Source organism: Mauremys mutica, chromosome 3 (assembly GCF_020497125.1).
Source record: "Mauremys mutica isolate MM-2020 ecotype Southern chromosome 3, ASM2049712v1, whole genome shotgun sequence".
Taxonomy (NCBI): Eukaryota; Metazoa; Chordata; order Testudines; family Geoemydidae; genus Mauremys; species Mauremys mutica.
Genome location: NC_059074.1, coordinates 62,594,236 through 62,615,213, shown reverse-complemented (window position 1 = coordinate 62,615,213; position 20,978 = coordinate 62,594,236). Strand labels below are relative to the sequence as shown.

The window sequence follows — 20,978 nt, the reverse complement described above, 5'->3', positions numbered from 1 at the left end:
TTGTGCCATTTTTTAAAAAGGGTAAACGGGATGACCTGGGTAATTATATATAGGCCTTTCGTCCTGATATTGAGCTCGGGCAAGATAATGGAGTGGCTGATACCCTCTTAATTCTTTTCTAATCAAGTCCTGTAACTAATGCATATCAGCATAGGTTAATAAGAAATATATCCTGTCTAGCTAGTTATCTCTCTTTGGTGAGCTTATAAATGTGGTTGATAAAGATAATAATGTTGACCGATGTTGATAAATTGGAGAGGGTTCAGAGAAGAGCCAGGAGAATGATAAAAGGATTGGAAAACATGCCTTATAGAGATTGAGCCCTTTGAGTATGTTTAGTTTGACAAAGAGGTTAAAGGGTGTCTTGATTACAATCTATAAGTATCTACCTCTGGAACAAATATTTAATGATGGGATCTTCAGACTAACCTAGCAGAGAAAGGTATAACATGATCCAATGACTGGGAGCTGAAGCTAGAGAAATTCAGACTGGAAATGGAGCGTAAATTTTTAACAGGGAGGGTAATTAACCATTGGAACAATTTAGCAAGGGTTGATTCTCCAACACGGATAATTTTTAAATCCAGATTGGAGGTTTTTCTAAAAAAACAAAAAACAAAAAAAAAACACTCTAGGATTTATTTTGAGGAAGTTCTGTGGCCTGTTATATAGGAAATCAGAGTAGATAATAAAAATGATCCCTTCTGTTCTTGGAATCTATGACTCTGGATGATTAGAGGTTTGGAAAACATGCCTATGGGCTTGGCTACACTTGTGAGTTAGAGCGCATTAAAGCAGCCCCTGATGCCCTAACTCATGACCTGTCCACACTGGCAAGGCACTTAGAGCACTCTGATTCTGTGGCTAGAGTCCTTCTGGTAATCCACCTTGGTGAGAAGCATAACGCTTGGTGCACCTCAGGTGAAATGCCCGGGCGTCAGCATGAGCCATGCGTTGCATTACTGGGCTCTGATCGGCCTCCAGAAATGGTCAACTAATCCCCTTAAGTCAAGTGGCCACTCTTGTTATTGTTTTGGAATTGCTGCAGGAATGCGGATATCAAAGCAAACCATTACTGTGGAATGCTGTGTGAGAGAGCGAGGCAGGAGGGGAGGGGGGAATCTGTTGCTGTCTGAACTTACAAGACAGCATGCTGACATGCTCTCAGCCCCCCAGAAACCCTCTCTCTCTCTCCCTCCATACACACAACACACTCCCTGTCACACTCCACCCCACCCCCTCATTTGAAAAGCACATTGCAGCCACTTGCATGCTGGGATAGCTACCACAATGCACTGTTCTCTGTCGCCGCTGCAAGTGCTGCAAATGTGGTCACACCAGTGCGCTTGCAGCTGTCAGTGTGGACAGACTGCAGCTCCTTCCCTACTGCACTCTACGAAGGCTGGTTTAACTCAAAGCGCTCTACATTTGCAAGTGTAGCCATGCCCTAATAGTGAGAGACTTAAAAAGCTCAGTTTACTTAAGATTAAGAGGTGACTTGGTCATTGTCTCCAAGTACCTCCGTGGAAGAGATTTCCGATAGTGGATGGCTCTTTAGCGGAAAGGCATAACAAAATGCAATGGTTGGAAGATGAATTTAGGGAAATTCGTACTAGAAATAAAGTGCAAATTTTTAATAGGGAGGTTAAGTAACTATTGGATCAATTTCTCTGGGGATGTGGTGGATCCTCCATCTCTTGAAGTTCTTATATCAAGACTGAATATCTTTCTAAAAGATATGCATGCTATAGCTCAAACTGAAGTTATAGATTTGATCCAGAAATTATTGGATGAGGCTCTTTGTCCTGGTTTTTCTTCTGCAGGAGGTCATACTAGATGATCAAAGTAGTCCCTGTGGCATTAAAATTTGTGAAATTAACTTGGCATTCTGTTGAGAGTCAATGTAGTGCTCAGAACACAAGGATGTTGTGTGCTGGGCAACTGGTATTGTTCAGGATGACAGCTGATACATTTTGGATCAGCTGAAATATTTTTTGTTTGTGTCTTTATGTAATCATTTTAAAGTATAGAGAATTGCTGTAACTTACCCTGGAAATCAGACTAGCATAGATCGCCGTGGTCTGATCATTACTGGGAAAGTAGGGAGCACCACCTGCTTGCCAGTTTCAGGTGGAAATTTGTTATTTATTTGAGCGAAACAGCTTGGGAGTACTAAAATTCTCTCTATATTGACAGACTGCCTCAGCAGTGGATGGTGAAATGACGGTGGCTAGCTCTTTAAAATGTTTCCCTTTCCCCACCAAGGTAACCTCAGCTTTATTTTCATCTGCTTGCTGATCTTGGCCAGACATTGATATAGTTGGGGTCATAGCACTACCAGCAGTGGAAGTGAGAGAGACATAAAACTGATTGACATTTGACAGTATGATATCTCACTAGGTTCTCCAGTAGCTTGATACAGGTATTGAACAGGAATAGAGCTCTGAGGGACTCCACAGATGAGCAAATTGGTATGAGGGAAGTTGCCCATTGTGTGAGCACCAAAAGGAAGGATTTCATCTGGCTCAGTACTTTCCTGGGGCCCTCATGAATGAACAAGTGGTCATCCATTTTCATGACTAATGAAACTTCCATTCCATGTTCTAAACCAGGGGTAGGCACACTTCGGCCCAGGGACCACATCCGGCCCTTCAGACGTTTTAATCCAGCCCTCGAGCTCCTGCTGGGGAGCGGATCCGGGTGTGCTGTGCTCCACGTGTGCTGTGGCTCAGTACAGCTCCCGGAAGCAGCAGCATGTCCCCCCCTCAGGCTCCTACATGTTTGGGCATCCAGGGGGCTCCACACGTTGTCCCCACCCCAAGCGCTGTCCCCGCAGCTCCCATTGGCCGGGAACTGCGGCCAATGGGAGCTGCAGGGGCAGCGCCTGTGGACAGGGCAGTATGCAGAGCCACTTGGCTGCGCCTCTGCGTAGGAGCCAGAGTGGAGACATTCCGCTGCTTCCAGGAGCTGCTTCGGGTAAGCCCTGCCCGGAGCTTGCACCCCTGACCTCCTCCCGTGCCCCAACCCTGGTGCCCCTCCTGTCCTCCAAACCCCTAGGTCCCAGCCCGGAGTACCCTTCTGCACCCCCGACCCCTCATTCCCAGCCCCACCCCAGATCCCGCACACCTAGCTGCAGGCCCCCCGCCCCAGCCCGGAGCTCCCTCCTGCACTTTGAACTCCTCATTTCTGGCCCCATCCCAGAGCCCGCACACCCAGCTGGAGCCCCCCGCACCCCAGCCCCTAATTTCGTGAGCATTCATGGCCCACCATACAATTTCCATACCCAGATGTGGCCCTTGGGCCAAAAAGTTTGCCCACCATTGTCCTAAACTGAAACCTGATGCGAGAGGCGCCCAGTGTGTTGGTGGTGGATACTTGCATTCGAATGGTGCTCTTTTGCCTGTGTAGTCCTCTGTGTTCTGCTGTGTAGATGATGAGAAGAGGTGTTACATTAAAAACATATGCTTTGTATTTCATTTTGTAAAATAATGATCTGACTTGCATCTTTTTGTTCTGTAAAACATTTATAAACTCCTAAGTATCCTTATAAGTTACATGTAATTATAAAGCAAGTTGTTTTTTTGGTGGTCTTATGCTTTTCTGCTAAATTGCACCGCTGTTTCTTACTTTCTGACTGCTAAATTGCAGTGTCTTGTTTCTAAGCATATTGACAGCTGAGAATCTCCCTGCAAACAAAAAGTTTTACAGTAAACATTTTGTTTTTCACTATTGATGGATTTGGTATGATTTCATTAGAAACTTTTTACCAGCCAGACTGCTAGATATTTAACCTTTTAGTCCAATCAAATTAAAAACTTTCATTTTAAGTAGATCAAGGTTTTTGTGTAATGCAACTTTGTATCATCGCTGATCTAGAAATGGGAAGTCCCGGATTCTTTTGCTTTAATCTACATATTGATTTCATTTTGCTTAGTGTAGGCTGAATTGTTAAAAGCAGAAGCTGGGTTTTTTCCACTTACAGGGCTAGAGGCATTCTGGGCTCTGTTGTTCTAAACTAGAGTTAACTTGCCAAAAAGAGGCAAAATTGACACACCACAGCTTTGCATGGAGGTCCACTGGTTCTGCGCAACCTAAAAAGTGAAAGACCTGGCAGAGAGGTCTAGCTGGTGTGGCTGGGGGTTCAGGTACTCCAACAAGCAACTTGAATTAGTGGGACTCCAATGGATCCCGAGTCAAGTCTAAAGCTGCCTCTCCTTGGCAAGTGTGGGCAGTGGAAACACCACCTCTCTTCACAGGGCAAATTTTGCCTTTTAAAAAAAAACAAAAAAACCAAAAACTCTGCTCCCACAATCCTGCAGGCTCTGCTGGGGCAGTGAGGTGTAGCCTGTGCTGGCCAGAATGAATTTGGCTAATAAATGAATTAAATTCTTAACCAGGACTGTCCCTATAATGTGAGTAAACATTACCAAAATGTCTAATGTGTTTATGTGCAATTGAAAACATGAAGCAAAATCAGAGGCCGAATAAACTATAATCTGCATTATCACAATTTCACTGTGAATAAAATACATTGCTTCCCTTTGCCTCTGCAACATAAAGGTTCTAAACACAGATTAGGAACTATTTGGTTAGCGTTAACCTGGGTGTATGTATGTCAAGTTTCATTGTTGCTAAACCTGAGTTTATTGTGGGGGTAAGTGAACTAAATATCACTATTCTGAGCTTTATTTACAATCTTTTTTTTTTTTTCTTGGAGGTTCTTGATCTAGCACTCCTGACTTTTGTAACAAGAATCAAAACAGCAAACAAGGAGCAAACTTCTTTCCTCCTCACAAACTTTTTTGCATTTTAAAAGGATTGTTTACAAAGCTTCACTAGTCAAAATTAGAATTCACCTTAAGCAGAAGAGAACTAGACTCATGCCAAACTTGTATGCAACCAGTTGATTAGTTTTCCTTTTTTATCTTTGAAAAGCAGAATGTAGATTTATGAGCATTTGATGGAAATGCTAGACAAGATCATCTGAAGAATTTTTGCCCTATGGTTTTTCCCCCATTAAGTGTGCTATGGATTTTGATTAAACTATGTGTTATCATAAAATTGGAGAATGATTGCAAAAGTTGCACATGCTGTAAGTGGTCAAATACTGTGTGTAACTTTCCTTTTTTTGATATGCAGCTTAGTTGTAGTACAAAATATAATCACTGTTACTATATTTTCCTTTGGTAGCGGACACCCTTTTTTCAAGAAAACTAAATGGAAAATACAGACTTGAACAACTTGTTCCAACTGCTGTGTATCAACATATGAAAATGCACAAACGAATTCTAGGACACTTATCTTCTGTATACTGTGTAACTTTTGATCGGACTGGCAGACGGATATTTACCGTAAGTACAAATTCCTTATTTTCATACTGCTGTTTTAAATATAGCTCAGAACATATGGTCAAATAACCACTGTTCTCAAGAATCCTAAACTGTACTCATTTTATGTACTAAGAGCAGATAAGTGATAACTAAATGCATGACTTGTTGACTTTGACATTTAAAGTAGATTTCTTTAAAGAGAATATTACAGAATATCTGTCTTGACAATCAGTTTTTTAAAATTACCATTTGAGACATACATACAGTTTTTCCACAGCTACATTGAGAAGGTAATTTTGTTTTAAGTAAATTTTGGTTGTTTTAATGAATGGTAAATTTTGGTTGCCCCACACCTTTCCCCCTAAATTTTCCTATATAGTATACACACAGAAAAAGCAATTGAACAGTGGTATAGATTAATAAAGAATTTAGAGGGTGTTAAAATTATTGCCAATTGACAAGGGTTTATGGAAATAGATCCTGTCAAACTAATTATATATATATATATATATATATATATATATATATATATAATTTTATGAAATTATAAATTTGGCTGATAAAGGTAATAGTGGTGATGTGATATATTTAAACTTCTGTAAGGCATGACATTTTAATTTAAGGAACTGGAAGGATACAAAATCATCATGGCACATTAAATGGATTAAAAAGTGGTAACTGATGGGTCTCAGTGTAATCAGGGAATCACTGAGCAAGCATGTTTCAAATGTCCCACAAGGATTGATTTTTGGCCCTATGCTGTTTAATACTTTTGTCAGTGAGCTGGAAGAAAAGATACCTGATAAAGATTGCAGATTCATTGGGGGAGAGGTAAATAATGGAAAAAAATAATTAGCTGACATGGCAATCTGGATTGCTAGGTAAACTGGCCACAGGCAAACAATATGCATATCAGTACAGTCAAATGTAATGTCATACATCTAGGAACAAAGAATATAGATCAGAGAGGATGAGGGACTCCTTTTGGGCAGCCCTTTTGGGAAGCAATGACGCTGAAAAAAACTTGAGCATCATGTTTGCCTGTGGCTGAATCCTAGCTAGCAGTGTGAGTTTATTTTGCCCCTATGTTCGGAATACTGTGTCCAGTTCTGGAGTCAACACTTCAAGAAGGATGTTGATAAATTGGAGAGGATTCAGAGAAGATCCATGAGAATGATTGAAGGATTAGAAAACATGCTTTATAGTAATAGCCACCTCTTTGATGCCTAAACAAATTGTGTTCTTTGAGTCTAATATTGACTTGATCAGTCTGTAAGTACCTGTGTGGAGAATAGAATTTGATAAAGGATCTAGGTATAGGCCAAAGGTATAAAAAGATCAAATAACTGCAAGTTGAAGCTAGACAAATTCAGACCAGAAATAAGGCATGCCTTTTTTAACATTGACAACAATTAATCATTGGAAAACTTTATTGTGGTGGATTCTCCATCACTGGAAATTTTTAAATCAATGGTGGATGCTTTTTTAAAAGATAGGTTCTAGTTCAAATGTGAGGAAGTTCAGGGAAGTTTTAGGACCTGTGCTAGTCTGGAGGTCAGACTAGATGATCACAATGGTCCCTTCTGGCCTTAGAATTTACCTCCCAATCTGAAACAGCTTGATATTAGTCTGTGAAACTCTGGGGCTTGCCTCCATGCCAGGTATTGTGGCAATACAAGCAGAGGGATAGTGCAGTTCTCTTTATCTATTGCAATCTTAGCTCGTAAAACTTTTTGGTTTAAAAGCAATGAACATTATCTTTTCACTCCACACTCTTCACTTCCTTAGGGGATGAAAGTTTCCAGGTTTCTGATGAAGCTTCTGTTCATTTTGCTCACCTGTCAGCTTCATGGCAGAGCAGGCAAAATGGACAGTCACTTGGTCTTCCTTCAGCTTGCTTTGTTGATGAGCAGGCTCTGTCAGCAGCCACAGAAGCGGAGTTCTTTCATAGTTGCTCCCCCACTCCAGCCCATTCCCTGGATAGGAGAAGAAGCTCAGTCTGGATGACTTGTGTTCTTCACATACCACTCAGTAGGCTCAGTCCTTACTGATTAGCAGTTCTTTAGGGGCAAGTCCCTAAATCCCCCCATGCTGGTCAAGTTCACCTCCAGAAGTAAAAAATGTCAGGCTCACTTTTTTTCCTAGATTTTTAAGTGGGTAATAATCAAGTGGCAGAGAATCTTATTCTTTCTGACCATCTGTGATCTTCTGGGTTGCAATCCAGACCAGTGGGGTTTGTCACTACCTGCCCTGTAGCCTGAGTTCCTCAAAGAGCTCTTCTGCTGTAGCTCCGTTGTCTGGACACTTCCAGCCAGCATACAGTCATGCACTGTCTACGTGTTAAGCAACTCTAAGCAATTCTGATTCCAGAAGCCTGCTTTTTACACCATTGCCACACTCTGGCCTCAATTACCTTTGCAAAATGACCCGAATAATCCCCAGTTCCAGATTTTCCCCAAACGATGTCCTGTGCAATGTCCAGGCCTCTCCTAGACCATTAAAAGAGATATTAAGGTTCATTGGTTCCTCTAAAGATACCCATCAGCTTGATACATTAACTGGAGTTAATCAAACACAACTCAGGGTTAGTTTAGACTAAATGTAAAACAAGATTAAAAACAAACGGAGGTAGGAACTCACTTAAAATCGTGTATAAAGGGTAGAATTAGAAATGGTTACAAGCAAATAAAAGTGAAAAAATGCTTTCTAGAGGCTGACTTAACAAAACAAGTACAAAACAAATAGTTTGCTTACCAGTCCAGCTTCCAGCAAGATGGCTTGATCACTCCTCTGGTCAGGATCTCCCATAAAGTCCAAAGTGCTGGGTTCCTTTGTCGTCTTAAGTGAAAGATAACGTAGGGTTCTTTGCTCCTCTTTTACAGTCTAGTGCACCTTTTGAAATGGATTCTTTTGAATATTATCCAGCAAGGTAAAGGGGACATGGAGTCTGGTGGTGAAGGAGATTCCATGCTGGTTTCTTCCCCTGCTGATGTTTGTAGGAAACAGAGCAATCTGCATTTTAGCAGTCTCCTCTCCCTGCTGTGATGAGGAGTGGTTATCTCTTCACTTTCTTTCTTTGCATTCCCGTTGTCTCTTAATGTACCTTGGTAATATCTGGCAGAACCGCATTCCTTTGTCTAGGTGGGGTAATTTCAGCTCTGCTGGGCAGATATATTTTAATGACATAATTTCTAGTATGCTTATAACTTTGAATTTGTCCTCTGTACATATACCAGATAGTAATATTAATGATCAGTATGTTGTTAGCTTTCTTTTGATACACTGAACTGGTCAGGCCAGCTGAAACTTATTACCTGATATCATTGAGTCTCTTGCATTGGGATGCTGCTAGGGTCACACCCTCCATCTTCCAAAGATGAAGATTCAGTCTCTTTCGGGGATTTATCACTACATTTTCTCTCCAAGTACATATTGGATGAAGAACAGTGGGGCTCAAAACATAATGCCCTGCAGCTAATGGTCTAAAGAGAGCCTCAGTTAATAAGAGGCAATTCTCCTGCATAGGGTGACCAGATAGCAAGTGTAAAAAATTGGAACGGGGTGGGGGGTAATAGGTGCCTATATAAGAAAAAGCCTATAAAATCGGGACATCTAGTCCCGGGACATCTGGTCCCTACTCCTGCAGCAACCATCTTTTTGCCAGAAGGCAAAATTAAAACATACAGACCAGAAATCACAAGGAGAAAAACACCAATTACACAAGAATCCTAATCTTCACTGAGCTCTAGTTTTTGTACTGATGAAGGGGACTTGGTGCTTTGGATTATTCTATCCTTGAATCTGAGAAGCAGGAGGCTTTCTTTTCCCCCAGGCTTGTTTGGAACCATGAAGGGCAAATATCTTCTTCAAAACCAAAAGAGTATCTACCATTGCCCTTCATTCCTTCTTTGAGGAAATTGCTGATGAAGGGAAGAGGCTTATTTGTCAAATTTTAAAATTCTGCAGGGTCTTAGAGCCAAAGATTCTCTCTTCACACTCCTCAAGGACAATTATAGCAACAATTTCCCTAGTATGACATCATAGTTTTTGCTGAGAATGTCATTTTCCCCAAAAAACCGAACAGACAAGTAGACAGAAACTGCCTTTAGAAGGAACTTCAAAACACCTTTGGAAGCTCTAGAACCTCACTGGCAACCAAGTGCTTTGCTAATCGCAATATTCTGCTGTGACAACCTGAAAAACTTATCAGACCATGGTCAATTCAAGTCTATATCAAATAAACTACCCCTAGTAATGGCACTCTTGGAAGACAGATCCAGGGATTTAAACCCTAGAGGGTGAATGATAATTCAGAAGAAATCCTCTGTGTCTTACAATAGTCTGGGGAATCTTGTTCTGGGAGAAGCTGTAATAAGTGGTGTTGAACAACACTGATAAGCCAAAATCTTTCCTCTTCACATGCGTAAAGCTCAAAGTGCTAGACTTCTGCTTATTACGCTAATAACCGTCTCACTGTTGTGTTTTGCCTCAGCCTATCTGTATTCAACTGTAGTCTCTCATCTTATTACATTGTAAGCTTTTTGGAGCATAAGCTTACAATGAACTGTGTGTGTGGGGTGGGGTACATCGTACACCTTGTACAGTGGGAGCTCTGATCCTTTATCGGGGCTCCTAGATGGTACTGCTGTACTAATAATTAGGGCCCTATCAAATTCACAGCCATGAAAAACACGTCATGGACTGTGAAATCTGGTCGGTCCCCGTCTCTCCCCTTCCCCCCATGAAATCTGGTCTTTGGTATGCTTTTACCCTATACTATACAGATTTCATGAGGGAGACCAGTGTTTCTCAAATTGGAGTCCTGACCCAAAAGGGAGTTTGGGGGGGGGTGTCACAAGGTTATTTTAGGGTGGCAATACTATGACCCCCTTACTTCTGCGCTGACCTCAGGGCTGGGTGGCCAGAGAGGGGCGGCTGTTGGCCTGGCGCCCAGCTCTGAAGGCAGCACCTTGCCAGCTGAGCACAGAACTATCAAACCTTAATGGCTTGCTACCAGTATCATCTGTGAGGGAAAAAATCTTAAATCTCCCAGACGATCCAAGATAGTTGGCCTGTGCCATCAATGGAGAAAGCCAGCGAAGTAGAAAGGCATGCCCTAAAGACATCTTTGGATTCCTCAGATTCAGTGGCTAGTTCTGTGGCTTCTATCTCGGTTTAGGTGGTTCAATTCTTCAGGTCTTCCTCAGGATACCAAGGCAAAGGTGGAAGACCACCTCTTTGAAAAAGAAGGCCTATTTAGTGCTAAGACTGGTGAGATTTTAGGAAAAATGAAAGAAATGAGACACAGGTCACTTGATATATGTATCATCCTCCAAGGAGAAAACCAGGAGTTGCAGGTTTTAGATATCAAAAAACCCTCATCTTCTACCTTATATTAGTTTGGAAAGAGGAGACAGCATTGTTATCAACAGTATCCTCCCCAACACTCTTCTCAGCAAAAGAGAAGTTTTAAACAGAGACCAAGGAGCAAGCAATACACCTTCAACATCTGTGGGCCAGGCCCTAGATCCAAGATGGACAACTTACCCAAAAGCTGCAACCTAATTTTTCTTTACCAACTACTTGGAGACTATCTTGAACCAATTTTCCCACTGTTGGGCTTCTGTTACAACAGACAAGTGGATTTTGCCAATAGTTCAAAACAGGTATCTGATACAATTCAAGGCTCTTCCTTCCTAAACCCTTCTACTCCTCTCTTTTCAGTGATTCCATTTCACGAAAGCCTGTTGAAATTAGAAGTTCTGACTCTGCTGAAAATAAAGGCTATAGGGGAGGTCCTAAGGGAATTAATAGCCAAAAGGTTTTATTGAAGATATTCCCTAATTCCCAAGGAAGGTGGTAATCTCTGTCCCATTTTAGATCTAAGAAGTTCAGCACTTCATCACACTTTGTATGCTGCAGTTCAGTAAATTTAAAAGAGTTCATTTCTAGTAGGGCTGGCCATTTTTCAAAATAAAGTTATCTGAAACCCAAAAAAACCTTTAATGGCAAAAACCTTCCCTGGTGTTTCCTGGCGCAGTGGTTTTCCGTCCCTCTTCTCCAGCCTGGAAGGGAGACTGTCAGCCCTTTTCCTCCTGGTGGTTTTAAGGCTCACTGGCAAATAGATCCTTTTTATTTCCTCCCCACTTCACATTGACCTTTTTGCGCCATTCTTCCATCCCCACAAATGGTTTTTATTGGTTTGGTGATTGTCTCAAAGGGAACTCTTGCCCTACACTGCTGTGCTCCTGGATATGGGCCTTTAAGGAAACAGTAACCTGTTTTTTGTGTTTTTTTTTTTTTTTCCCTGAGACAGTAACTATCTCTCCCCAGGAACACTACTACTCTCCCAACACCTGCCATTTCCCAGGCCTTCATTTTCTCCAAAGTGCTTATTTTAATAGTTCCATGAGACATATCACAAATACCTCCAGTTCATAGTGGAAACAATCATCAATAAAAGGTCCTCCCCTTATCTCTCTCTCTCTTGCCTCCAAGCTGTTTGCAAAATGTCTGTCTGTGGTGGCAGTGCACTTAAGAAGAGAAGGCATCTTTCTTTCTCTCCTGCCAGTCCCCGGTATATGGATGATTGGCCAATAAAAGCATCATCAAAAGAGTTATCTTTTCAATGCCTTTTCTTGAATATGTATTGTCTTTAAGAGGCTAGGTTTGATGATACACAGAAAGTCACTCTTGGAACCTACAGAGAGAATCCTTTTCATAAGGGTAATCTTACACGCTCAAATAAGCAGAACACGAATCAGGAAAGATTCGTAAGCATCAAGACATGCTACATATTCAGCCTTCTCTAAGAGTGATCTTCTACCTCAAACTAATGGGTCTTCTGGCTTTGACTTAAGTGACCCTGTATGCTGATCTAAAGATGAGATTCCTACAACGCTGGCTATCGTCCAGCCACAGGGCATAGACTGCATGTATCAAAAGTTAACCATTCTTCAGAAGGTGTTAACATCACTGGGATTGTATAGTCAAGGAGTAACATTCAGTCTTCCAATACAATCTGTCACAGTGACAATGGTTGCATCCAGCTTGGGATGGTGGGCTCGTTATGGCAACCTTACAGCTTGGAATCTGTCGTCCATGTAAGAGTCAAGGTTGCATATAAACCTTTTGGAACTCAGAATGATTTGTCTAGCATTAAAAGCATTTCTTCAGGTTCAACCCAGAGTGGTCCAGGTAGTTATAGACAACATCGCAGCAACGTTCATGTGAACAAGCAAGGTGTGACTCCCACTTTTCTCAGCTTTGCAGCAAAGCACCTTCTCTGTTCTTCCCAACATGAATTCTACAGCACTACATTTGGCAGGGGAAGACAGCAATCTGGTGGATCACCTAAGCAGTTTCATTAATATATGGACAACCACAAGTGGTCTCAGCAAACATTAGTAGACAAAATCTTTGCACAGTAGAATCACCCAGACATAGAATTTTTTCCAACCAAACTGCATGCGAAGTGTCAGGAAAACTGAGTCATCACAGCGCTACTCCAGACTTTGGTTAACACTCTTTACTGATTACAAGTAAAGCCCACAAGTGAACTCATTTACTGTTTGACTAGAGGTGCTTTCTTTACCTTTTCAAGCATAGGATAGTCTTATTACAGTTCTCAATTCAGACGTCATTCTCAGAAGTTGCTGCGCCCTACGTACTCCGAACTTGGTCTCAGTGCTACCTTTCTGGTAACGCAAACTCCTGCCGTCCACAGTGGACTAGTCTCTGGTGTCTTGAGTCCTTCTAGATCCCCTTGGAAGAGGTGCAGGAACCACAACACAGATTAGTGGATGTTCTCGATCATACCACCTCTTTTGGGGCAGAATTGCTTTTCTAATAAATGATGCCTTGCTGGAAACAGCAGGAGCAGTATGGCAGGTATGAGCCACTGTCCCTTTCACTTGCAAAAGAGCTGAAAAATATGTCAAAGAATTATAGATTCATAGGACAGGAAGGGACCGTGAGAGGTCATCTAGTCCAGTCCCCTGCACTCATGTCAGGACAAAATATTATCTAGGTAAGACATCCCTGACAGGTGTTTGTCTAACCTGCTCTTAAAAATCTCCAATGACTGAGATTCCACAACCTCCATAGGCAATTTATTCCAGTGCTTAACCATCCTGACAGTTAAGAAGTTTTTCCTAATGTCCAGCTTAAACCTTCCTTGCTGCAATCTAAGCCCATTGCTTCTTGTCCTATCCTCAGAGGTTAAGAACAATAATTTTCCTCCCTCCTCCTTGTAACAACCTTTTAGGTACTTGAAAACATGTTTTCATCATGTCCCCTCTGTCTTCTCTTTTCCAGACTAAACAAATTTTTTCAATCTTCTCTTATAGGTCATGTTTTCTAGACCTTGAATCATTTTAGTTGCTATTCTCTGGACTTTCTCCAATTTGTCCACATCTTTCCTGAAATGTGGTGCCCAGAACTGGACACAATACTCCAGTTGAGGCCTAACCAGCGTGGAGTAGAGCGGAAGAATTACTTATCGTGACTTGATTACACCACTCCTGCTAATATGCACACTGGGGTTCAGAATATCTGTTTTCCTACACAGGCCCAGATTCCCAAGTGACTGATGCCGTGAATGAAAGGAACAAGTACCATTCCAGTTCCGCACCACACAACAAGGAACTTAAGTGGCTGGACTGCCTCTGCCATAAAAGTTGTTGTTAGGCTGCTTTACCATTTAGGGAAGTTAATTACCATGGCCTGATGGCTAAATATGACTACACAAAGTTCAGCAAACTTGCTCATTACATTGGCTGTTTACTGCAGGAACAAAAGAATCAAGTCCAAGCTCTCTACTCAACACCAACTGGTTGCTAAAGGCTCCTTATAGGCCTTGCTGGATGCAGGAGATATGACCTTCTGTCTGCAGAAACAACTATGGTAATGCGCCATGTATCACATCTGCAATCCTGGGATCCTCAGAGAGGTCCAGAACGCAGCGGAGGACCTTTCATTTGAGTGCTCCAAGCTCTTCAGTGACGGAAATCATTTTCAATTCCTACCTGAATGTAGTCATTGTTCAGATCCATTTGGGAATTGGAAGACCAAATCAATGCTGAATTAATCATCTTATTTTGAAAGATACGTAAAGGCTACTGAAGAAACGGAAGCATTTGATGATGATAGAAGGGTAGAATATATAAGAAACTTGTATGCTCAGTAATTCCATCTGAACCTTTTTATTTTAGTAAACAACTCTCTTCTTTGGACTCTTGCTTGAAGGAACACACATACTTGGCTACACTAAGGAAGATTGCAGAAAAGACCATCCAACAATATCCATCACAAGGGAAACAGATTCACGTGTACCCTGATGCTTTGTCAGATAAACCCTTCAAGAATGGTGTCTTTATCCAGTGGCCTAATGATGAAAGTATTGGGATCGATCTATCTTAAACTATATGGCTGTAATAAAAGCTATTCTCACTGACCTGCAAGAAGAAAACAGCAGAAATAAAGGCAGATGTTGTAATGTTTGTTTACTCACAGGTGGCAATCCTTGTTTCCTTTTGAAAGAAACCAGAACATTATCAACAATGCAATTCATTAGCAGGTTCAGAGAATTGAAGAGAGAATCAAGAAATAGACTGTTCAGTGGATTCTATTACACATTGGTATGGATGGGAATGAGGTAGCTAATGATGTGATTGAAGTTGGAAGATTGCCATCCCCAGCTAAATTTTCAATGATTGAGGATATTGAAGCCCTATCAAGGAAAACATTAGCAGAAATAAATGGTTAAGATAAAAGATCCCTGATATCAAAGCATCTTGGAAAATTACAACCACTATCATGACATTTTAGACAGGGCACACCACAGGAATGAAAATCAGTAGAGGTGGGATTGATATGTCCAACTTTGCAAGTTGTGTTTGCGGGATGGGCAGGCTTTGACATTTGCCCATGCTTTTGAATGTAATATTATTGTATGGAAGGTGGTGCTCTTCAGATTTGATACTGTGGATCAAGCCCTTACCAACGACTCTGTAAAAGTCACTAAATTCATTCTTGAACTTCATGGCCTAATATAATTATTGTGGGACAAAACGATGACAAGAGTGGAATCCACCCTGCAACTGGGGTTGATAGAACTAATTCCCCCTTCAGCATCCTGAAAGGGTTAGACTCCAGATATTTTTGATTCCCAAGAAGAAAGGAGTATGTAGACTGATCTTGAACCTCAGAACTCTGAACACATTCATCCAAACTCAGAGGTTCAGGGTGGTAACCTTAGCAACAATACCATCTCTATATCCAGGACACTGGTATGTGGACCTCTACCTTCAGGATGTATACTTTCACGTAGTGATGCATCCAGCTCACAAAGGCTTGCTACAGTTTGTGGTCAGCCACAGACATTATCAGTATTGAGTGCTTCCTTTTGATCTCTTGGCTGCCCTAAGAGTGTTTACAAAGGTCCTTTTTATTGTGTGCCCAGCTAAGTCAATTGGGAGTAGTGGTCTTTCCCTACCTGGACAACTGGCTCATCAAGGTTGATCCTGCTGTGACATAATATACCCTTGTGTCCACACCCTACACACTATTGCAGTAATGTTTGTACAAGGTATGCCTTGTGAGGTATCGTTCAAAAACTCATAATTTGCTGGTCAGTATTGTCCAGCTAAAATGTGTGGCAACGTTGTATGTGAAGTTATAAGATTTCCCTCTGTGATGTTAACACCATGTTCCAAACCCCACAGCCAAGCAGAAGGTGGGTCTGTCCTAAACAAATGACGGACTGTGTGCTTGCCTTAACTTGCACTTAAGCAGTAAACAGAGTAATCAAGCAGGGAAGGAAAACAAAGAAAGTTTAAATAGATGGAAAAACCCATCAGGGTACATCCTTCCATGTAGACTGGGTCTCGGGTTGAAATGTTTTTAAAGAAGGGGATGGAAATTATAAAAAGGAGGGAGAAACACCCCAAGATCCCCCTCTCTCTCTCCCTGCCCATTGCATTCACTGCACTTGAAAAGATGAAGCAGCTGTTGAACTCTGGGGGACAGATTCTGATCTAAAGAGTTTGGTCAGTAAAACTGCTGAAGGGATGTGGTGAAAACTTTTGCTTTGAATTTAATGTAGTTTGTTAGATTAGACATTAGTAAGCATTTTATCTTGTAACCATTTCTAACTTTTATGCCTCATTACCTGTACTCACATAAGATCTCTCTTTTTGTAGTTAATAAACTTGTTTTATTGTTTTATCTAATCCAGTGTGTTCAAGTTGAAGTGTTTAGGTCAGTGTTCTCAGCCTGCGGCCCGTGGGCCACTTATGGCCCACTTAGCACACAGCTGCAGTCCAGCTGTGTGCTAAAAAAATTCAAGATTGCTGTGCCCATTACTTCACTCTTGCGTCCTGGCTGGGGCCGGCTGAGGGGGAGACAGTGCCACTGAGCCGTACTGGAGTACTCCCTGCTAGCAGGGAAGGCAAAGCAACCCCCTGTGGCAGGGTGTAGCAGGGTGGATCCCTGCTCCAGGGTTTTAAGGGGTTTGAAAGCAGCTTGGCAGGGCTTGAGAGCTGCTGCTCTAGGCTGGGCTGATTGGGGAAGTGGCTGCAGGTGAGGCCACGCCCCAAACTGAGCCACAGCTGGCCCCTATAAAAGGCTATGAGCCAGGAGCCCAGGCAGTCTCTCTCTGCCTTCAGAGAGAGACGGGCCTGGCTGCTTAGGAGCTTGAGACTGGATACCTGAGTGCAGCAGGACTGGGGAAGGCTGGGGAGCTCCAGCCTAGAAAGCCCCAGGCTGCAGCCTGGGAGTGGGCCAACAGGTACTGGGGGTTGCAGAGGGCAGCCCAGGGGTAGGCCAAGGCAGCAGGTCCAAACCCTCCTTGCCAGTGATGAGTAGGCTGATACTGCAGTCTGCCCCAGGGTGTGGGGCTAGACAATGACTGGCAGTAGCCAAATACTGAGGCAAGGTAGGGATAGAGGGTGGGGGTTCCCTGAGACAGAAGGGGAGACCCAGAGAGAAAGGGGTTACTGCTAGGGGGCAGCACCCCATGTAAAAGGGCACTGGGTCCAGGGAGGGACACGGGGGGCCTAAGAACAGGTGGGGGGCCTAAGAACAGGTGGATCACCAGCCTGCAGAGGGTGCTCCAGGGCTGGACTGAGCTAACTTCGGAGAGCAACCAGTAGGAAGCGCCGCAGGGGTGAGTCGACCCGTTTACACAGGGGAAGAGCTCAGCCAACAACCAGCTGGCAGCCTGTTGCTACCTCCCTCTCCGTGCTGCACAGACACACTGAGAATGTTGCTGCCATGGGGAATGCTGCCTTTTCACTGCTGGGTGTCTGCACCAGAGGTGTACGGATAAATTGGGGGCATATGACCCCCCCCCCAGAACCTTTCATTTGTGCCTCTATACTAGCACAGCTCATGTTGCCTTTGCTGCAGCAGACAGCACCCACCTGCCCATCCCCTTTTGGCCATGTCCAGACCCAGAGCTCACAACCAGAGCAGGAGACTGCCCTGTAAGTCATTACTTTAAAATGTGTACCATTATTTTTAAGCAACAGCTTGTGCGGGGTGGAAATTTTGTCCTGTGGGCAGCTTCCCAGCAAGGGTTCCCCCCATAGCTTGGTGGGTGGGATCACCCCTTCCCCTGAGTGCGTGGGAGCAGGCATTGAAGGACATGTGCCCGACCGGGAAGCCACAGCAGGCAGGGTTGGGAGGATCCCTCTCCACCTTATGTGCAATCTCTGCTACAGGGCTCTAATAGCTGCTGCAGCAGTGACTCTCTTTGGCCTGGAGAGAGGCCTAGTGTTGAGCCCCACATGGGGCTGAGTGCATGCTCCTTGTGCCTGCTGCACTGAGCTAATTGGAGCAATACTTTCTATCCCAGCTGCACCCCCTCCACAGTCACTACTGCCAGCCAAATGTTAGTGCCTGCTTATTCATACATAGAGATAGCAGATACGCAGCCTCCAGCAGGGCTGTGCCCCCTGCCTCAGACAGGCTCCAGGTATGAGGTATCCAGGGCACAAAATTGCTGTGTGCCACACACACTCCCCTGTACTACAGCACAGCAGCCTGGAGGACACACTGCTGACACTGCAGCTGTTTTGGGTCCCCAGCTCAGGCAAGGCTTAAAGTGGGCAGAGTCGCAGTGGGTCACAGTCCCAGCACAAAAGAATTAAAAATGGAGTCTGGTCACGGAGGGGTACACTTTAAGCACTACCTTACCAAATATAGGTATATTTCTTTCAGATGGGATTATCATGGACACCTCTGCCCCATACCCCCTGAAACACACCCATGCATGTTTTCCAATCCTGACTATTGTACATAAACTGGTTGATTCACGGCCCTCCCACCCCAAGTATTGTATATCATGTTTTATATATTCCGCAGATGTGGCCCACATAACACACACAGATCTGCATATACAGCCCACAAAGATAAATAGGTTGAGTACCCCTGGTCTAGATAACTCCATTTGGCATAACAAGTTGTGTGCATATTATTTCCTTACTGAGTCCATTACTTCTTTATTTTTGTACTGTCCAAGAGAGGGCTGAGCAGTACAGGATATAGGTTTCTGGGGGGAAATCTGGGACTTGGGGGTGTGTTGGGGTTACCCTGCAGCATAACAAAGGCTAGTAAGAGCCAAGGGCTGGCTGCAGCACACGCACGGACGTAGCTGGGAATGACTTACGTGCTGGAGGCTGTTCGTGAACAATCCAAGCTGGAGGCAACAGCAGCAAGGCATTGTAAAGGGCACCCCAGGTTACCCTTTAGTCTGGTACCCTGGTATGTCACACCTATCTCGAGGTACAGTTGGCAGTCGTCAAGGCCCTAGCCATTTTCCACTCAGTCTACGTCTCAATATAGAAAAAGCCTACTTTGACACTCATCCAGTGGATCTAATTAATAGAGGTTACCCTGAACTCCATGGCTGCCAGGGCTTACCTGCTGATGGACAGACTTGTCACAATGTCCAGCTTTATTTCTCGCCTTCAGTTAAGCCCCCAAACAATGGGAAGAACTTGCCTATAACTGCTGGGTCATATGATAGCATGTATATCTGTGACACTTCATGCCAGATTACATTCCTGTTGCCTTGAGGCCTGACTCAGAACTGTCTATATACCTCAAAAGCACAACCTGAACAACCAAAAGGCCCTTAAGTCTCTTAATTGATGGAAGGATCTTCACAAAGCTTGTGTTGAATAGGACCCCAATCAACCACTCTCCACAGAGACCATAACAGATGCTTCCTTGATAGGCTGGGGTGCCTTACTACACAAGGCAAATGGACCCATCAAGAGTCTGTCCTTCACATTGATCTAATCGATGTTAGAGCACATGTGCGGCCACTTCTTACTCATAATCAAGTGTTAAGTAGATCGTGACTGACAAAGCAACCATATATTTTACTGCTTCTGTATGCAAGATTGCTATCCTTATGCACAGGAGGAGTAAAACTGTTACTCCTGAGGGAATTCTGCCTCAAAAAAATTAAAATTCTGCATGGAGTATTTTAAAATTCTGCAAATTTTATTTGTCAATTAATGAATGTGGAGGCTCCAGCATGGCAGGGCATCTGACCCTGACACTGTGCAAGGGCAGGTCCTGCCAGAGAGGTCTGTGTTGTGGCGGGGAGGCTGCAGGGTGATCTCCCAACTTCATGTAGCCAGTGGCCTGTGCTCCCCACTCCCCATTTATTTATTGAAAAATAAAATTTGCAGAATTTTAAAATATTGTGTACAGAATTTTTAATTTTTTAGTGCAGAATTCTCTGAGTAGCAAATGAAGCAACTCACCAGGATTAGCAGCCCTGTGTCAGATGTGGGAGGACAGGCTCAGACTGGCAGGATCCTAGTGTTGGGGGATCCAGGTGTGGGTGAGAGGGTTCTGTGTGGGGCAGTGTGGATGCAGGTGGCTCAGTAGGGGGATCTGGATGCACAGGGTCTTGAGTGGTGGTGGTGGTGGTTGGCGAGATGTGTCCCAGAGGTAGAGGTATTGGGACTCTGCATGGGGTTCCAGGTGAAGATGGTTGTGGCCCATCAGGGGAGTCTGGGTGTGGGGGGATGGGGCTTAGCAGAGGAGTCTGTGTACTTGGGGAGTAGGGCTTGGTGGGATGGGGGTCGGTGTAGCTGGTTGGGGCTTAGTGGGGTGGGAGTTCAGGTGGGGGGCGCATGGGGTGGTCCAGGTGCATAGGGGGTGGGGTTATCAGGGTGAGGGTTTGAGTTCAGGGGGCTCAGTGGGGTGTGGTGGTCTGGGTGCAGAGGTGGTCGTGCTCGGCAGGATGCAGAGGGAATGGGGCTTGGCTGGTGGCTCTGGGTATGGGGGAGGGGTCTGGATGCACAGGGGTTGGGCAAATGGGGGAAGCAGCTCCCCATACAGTGTGACCCTCTCCTGCAGCTGAGGAACGATAAGGGCAGGGATCAGGAAGCAGGGGTGGGGCCCCAGGCATTCCGTGCAGGGGAAGTACGCTGCTTTTCCAGCCAGGACTAGCAGCTGAACCAGGTGCATGATAGGAGCCACCGGCTGGGGTGGGGTTGGGGAGGGAGTCAGCGTGGGTGTGTGTGTGTGTGCGTGCGCGTGCTTCAGATGCAGGGGGTGAGGATTGGCGGAATGGGGATTTGGGTGTGGGGGGATTCTGGGTGCAGAGGGATAAGGCTCGGTGGGGGC

At 44.0% G+C, this 20,978-nt stretch overlaps 1 protein-coding gene across 1 annotated transcript in view; it reads left to right on the top strand.

The window, feature by feature from the left end:
- Window positions 1-20,978, top strand: part of LOC123365963 (pleckstrin homology domain interacting protein) — a 357,662-nt gene that overhangs the window by 53,782 nt on the left and 282,902 nt on the right. Inside the window, exon 7 of the mRNA XM_045009003.1 lies at window positions 5,191-5,351. Within this exon, the coding sequence (XP_044864938.1) occupies window positions 5,191-5,351 (161 nt within the window). The remainder of the gene's footprint in view (window positions 1-5,190; window positions 5,352-20,978) is intronic.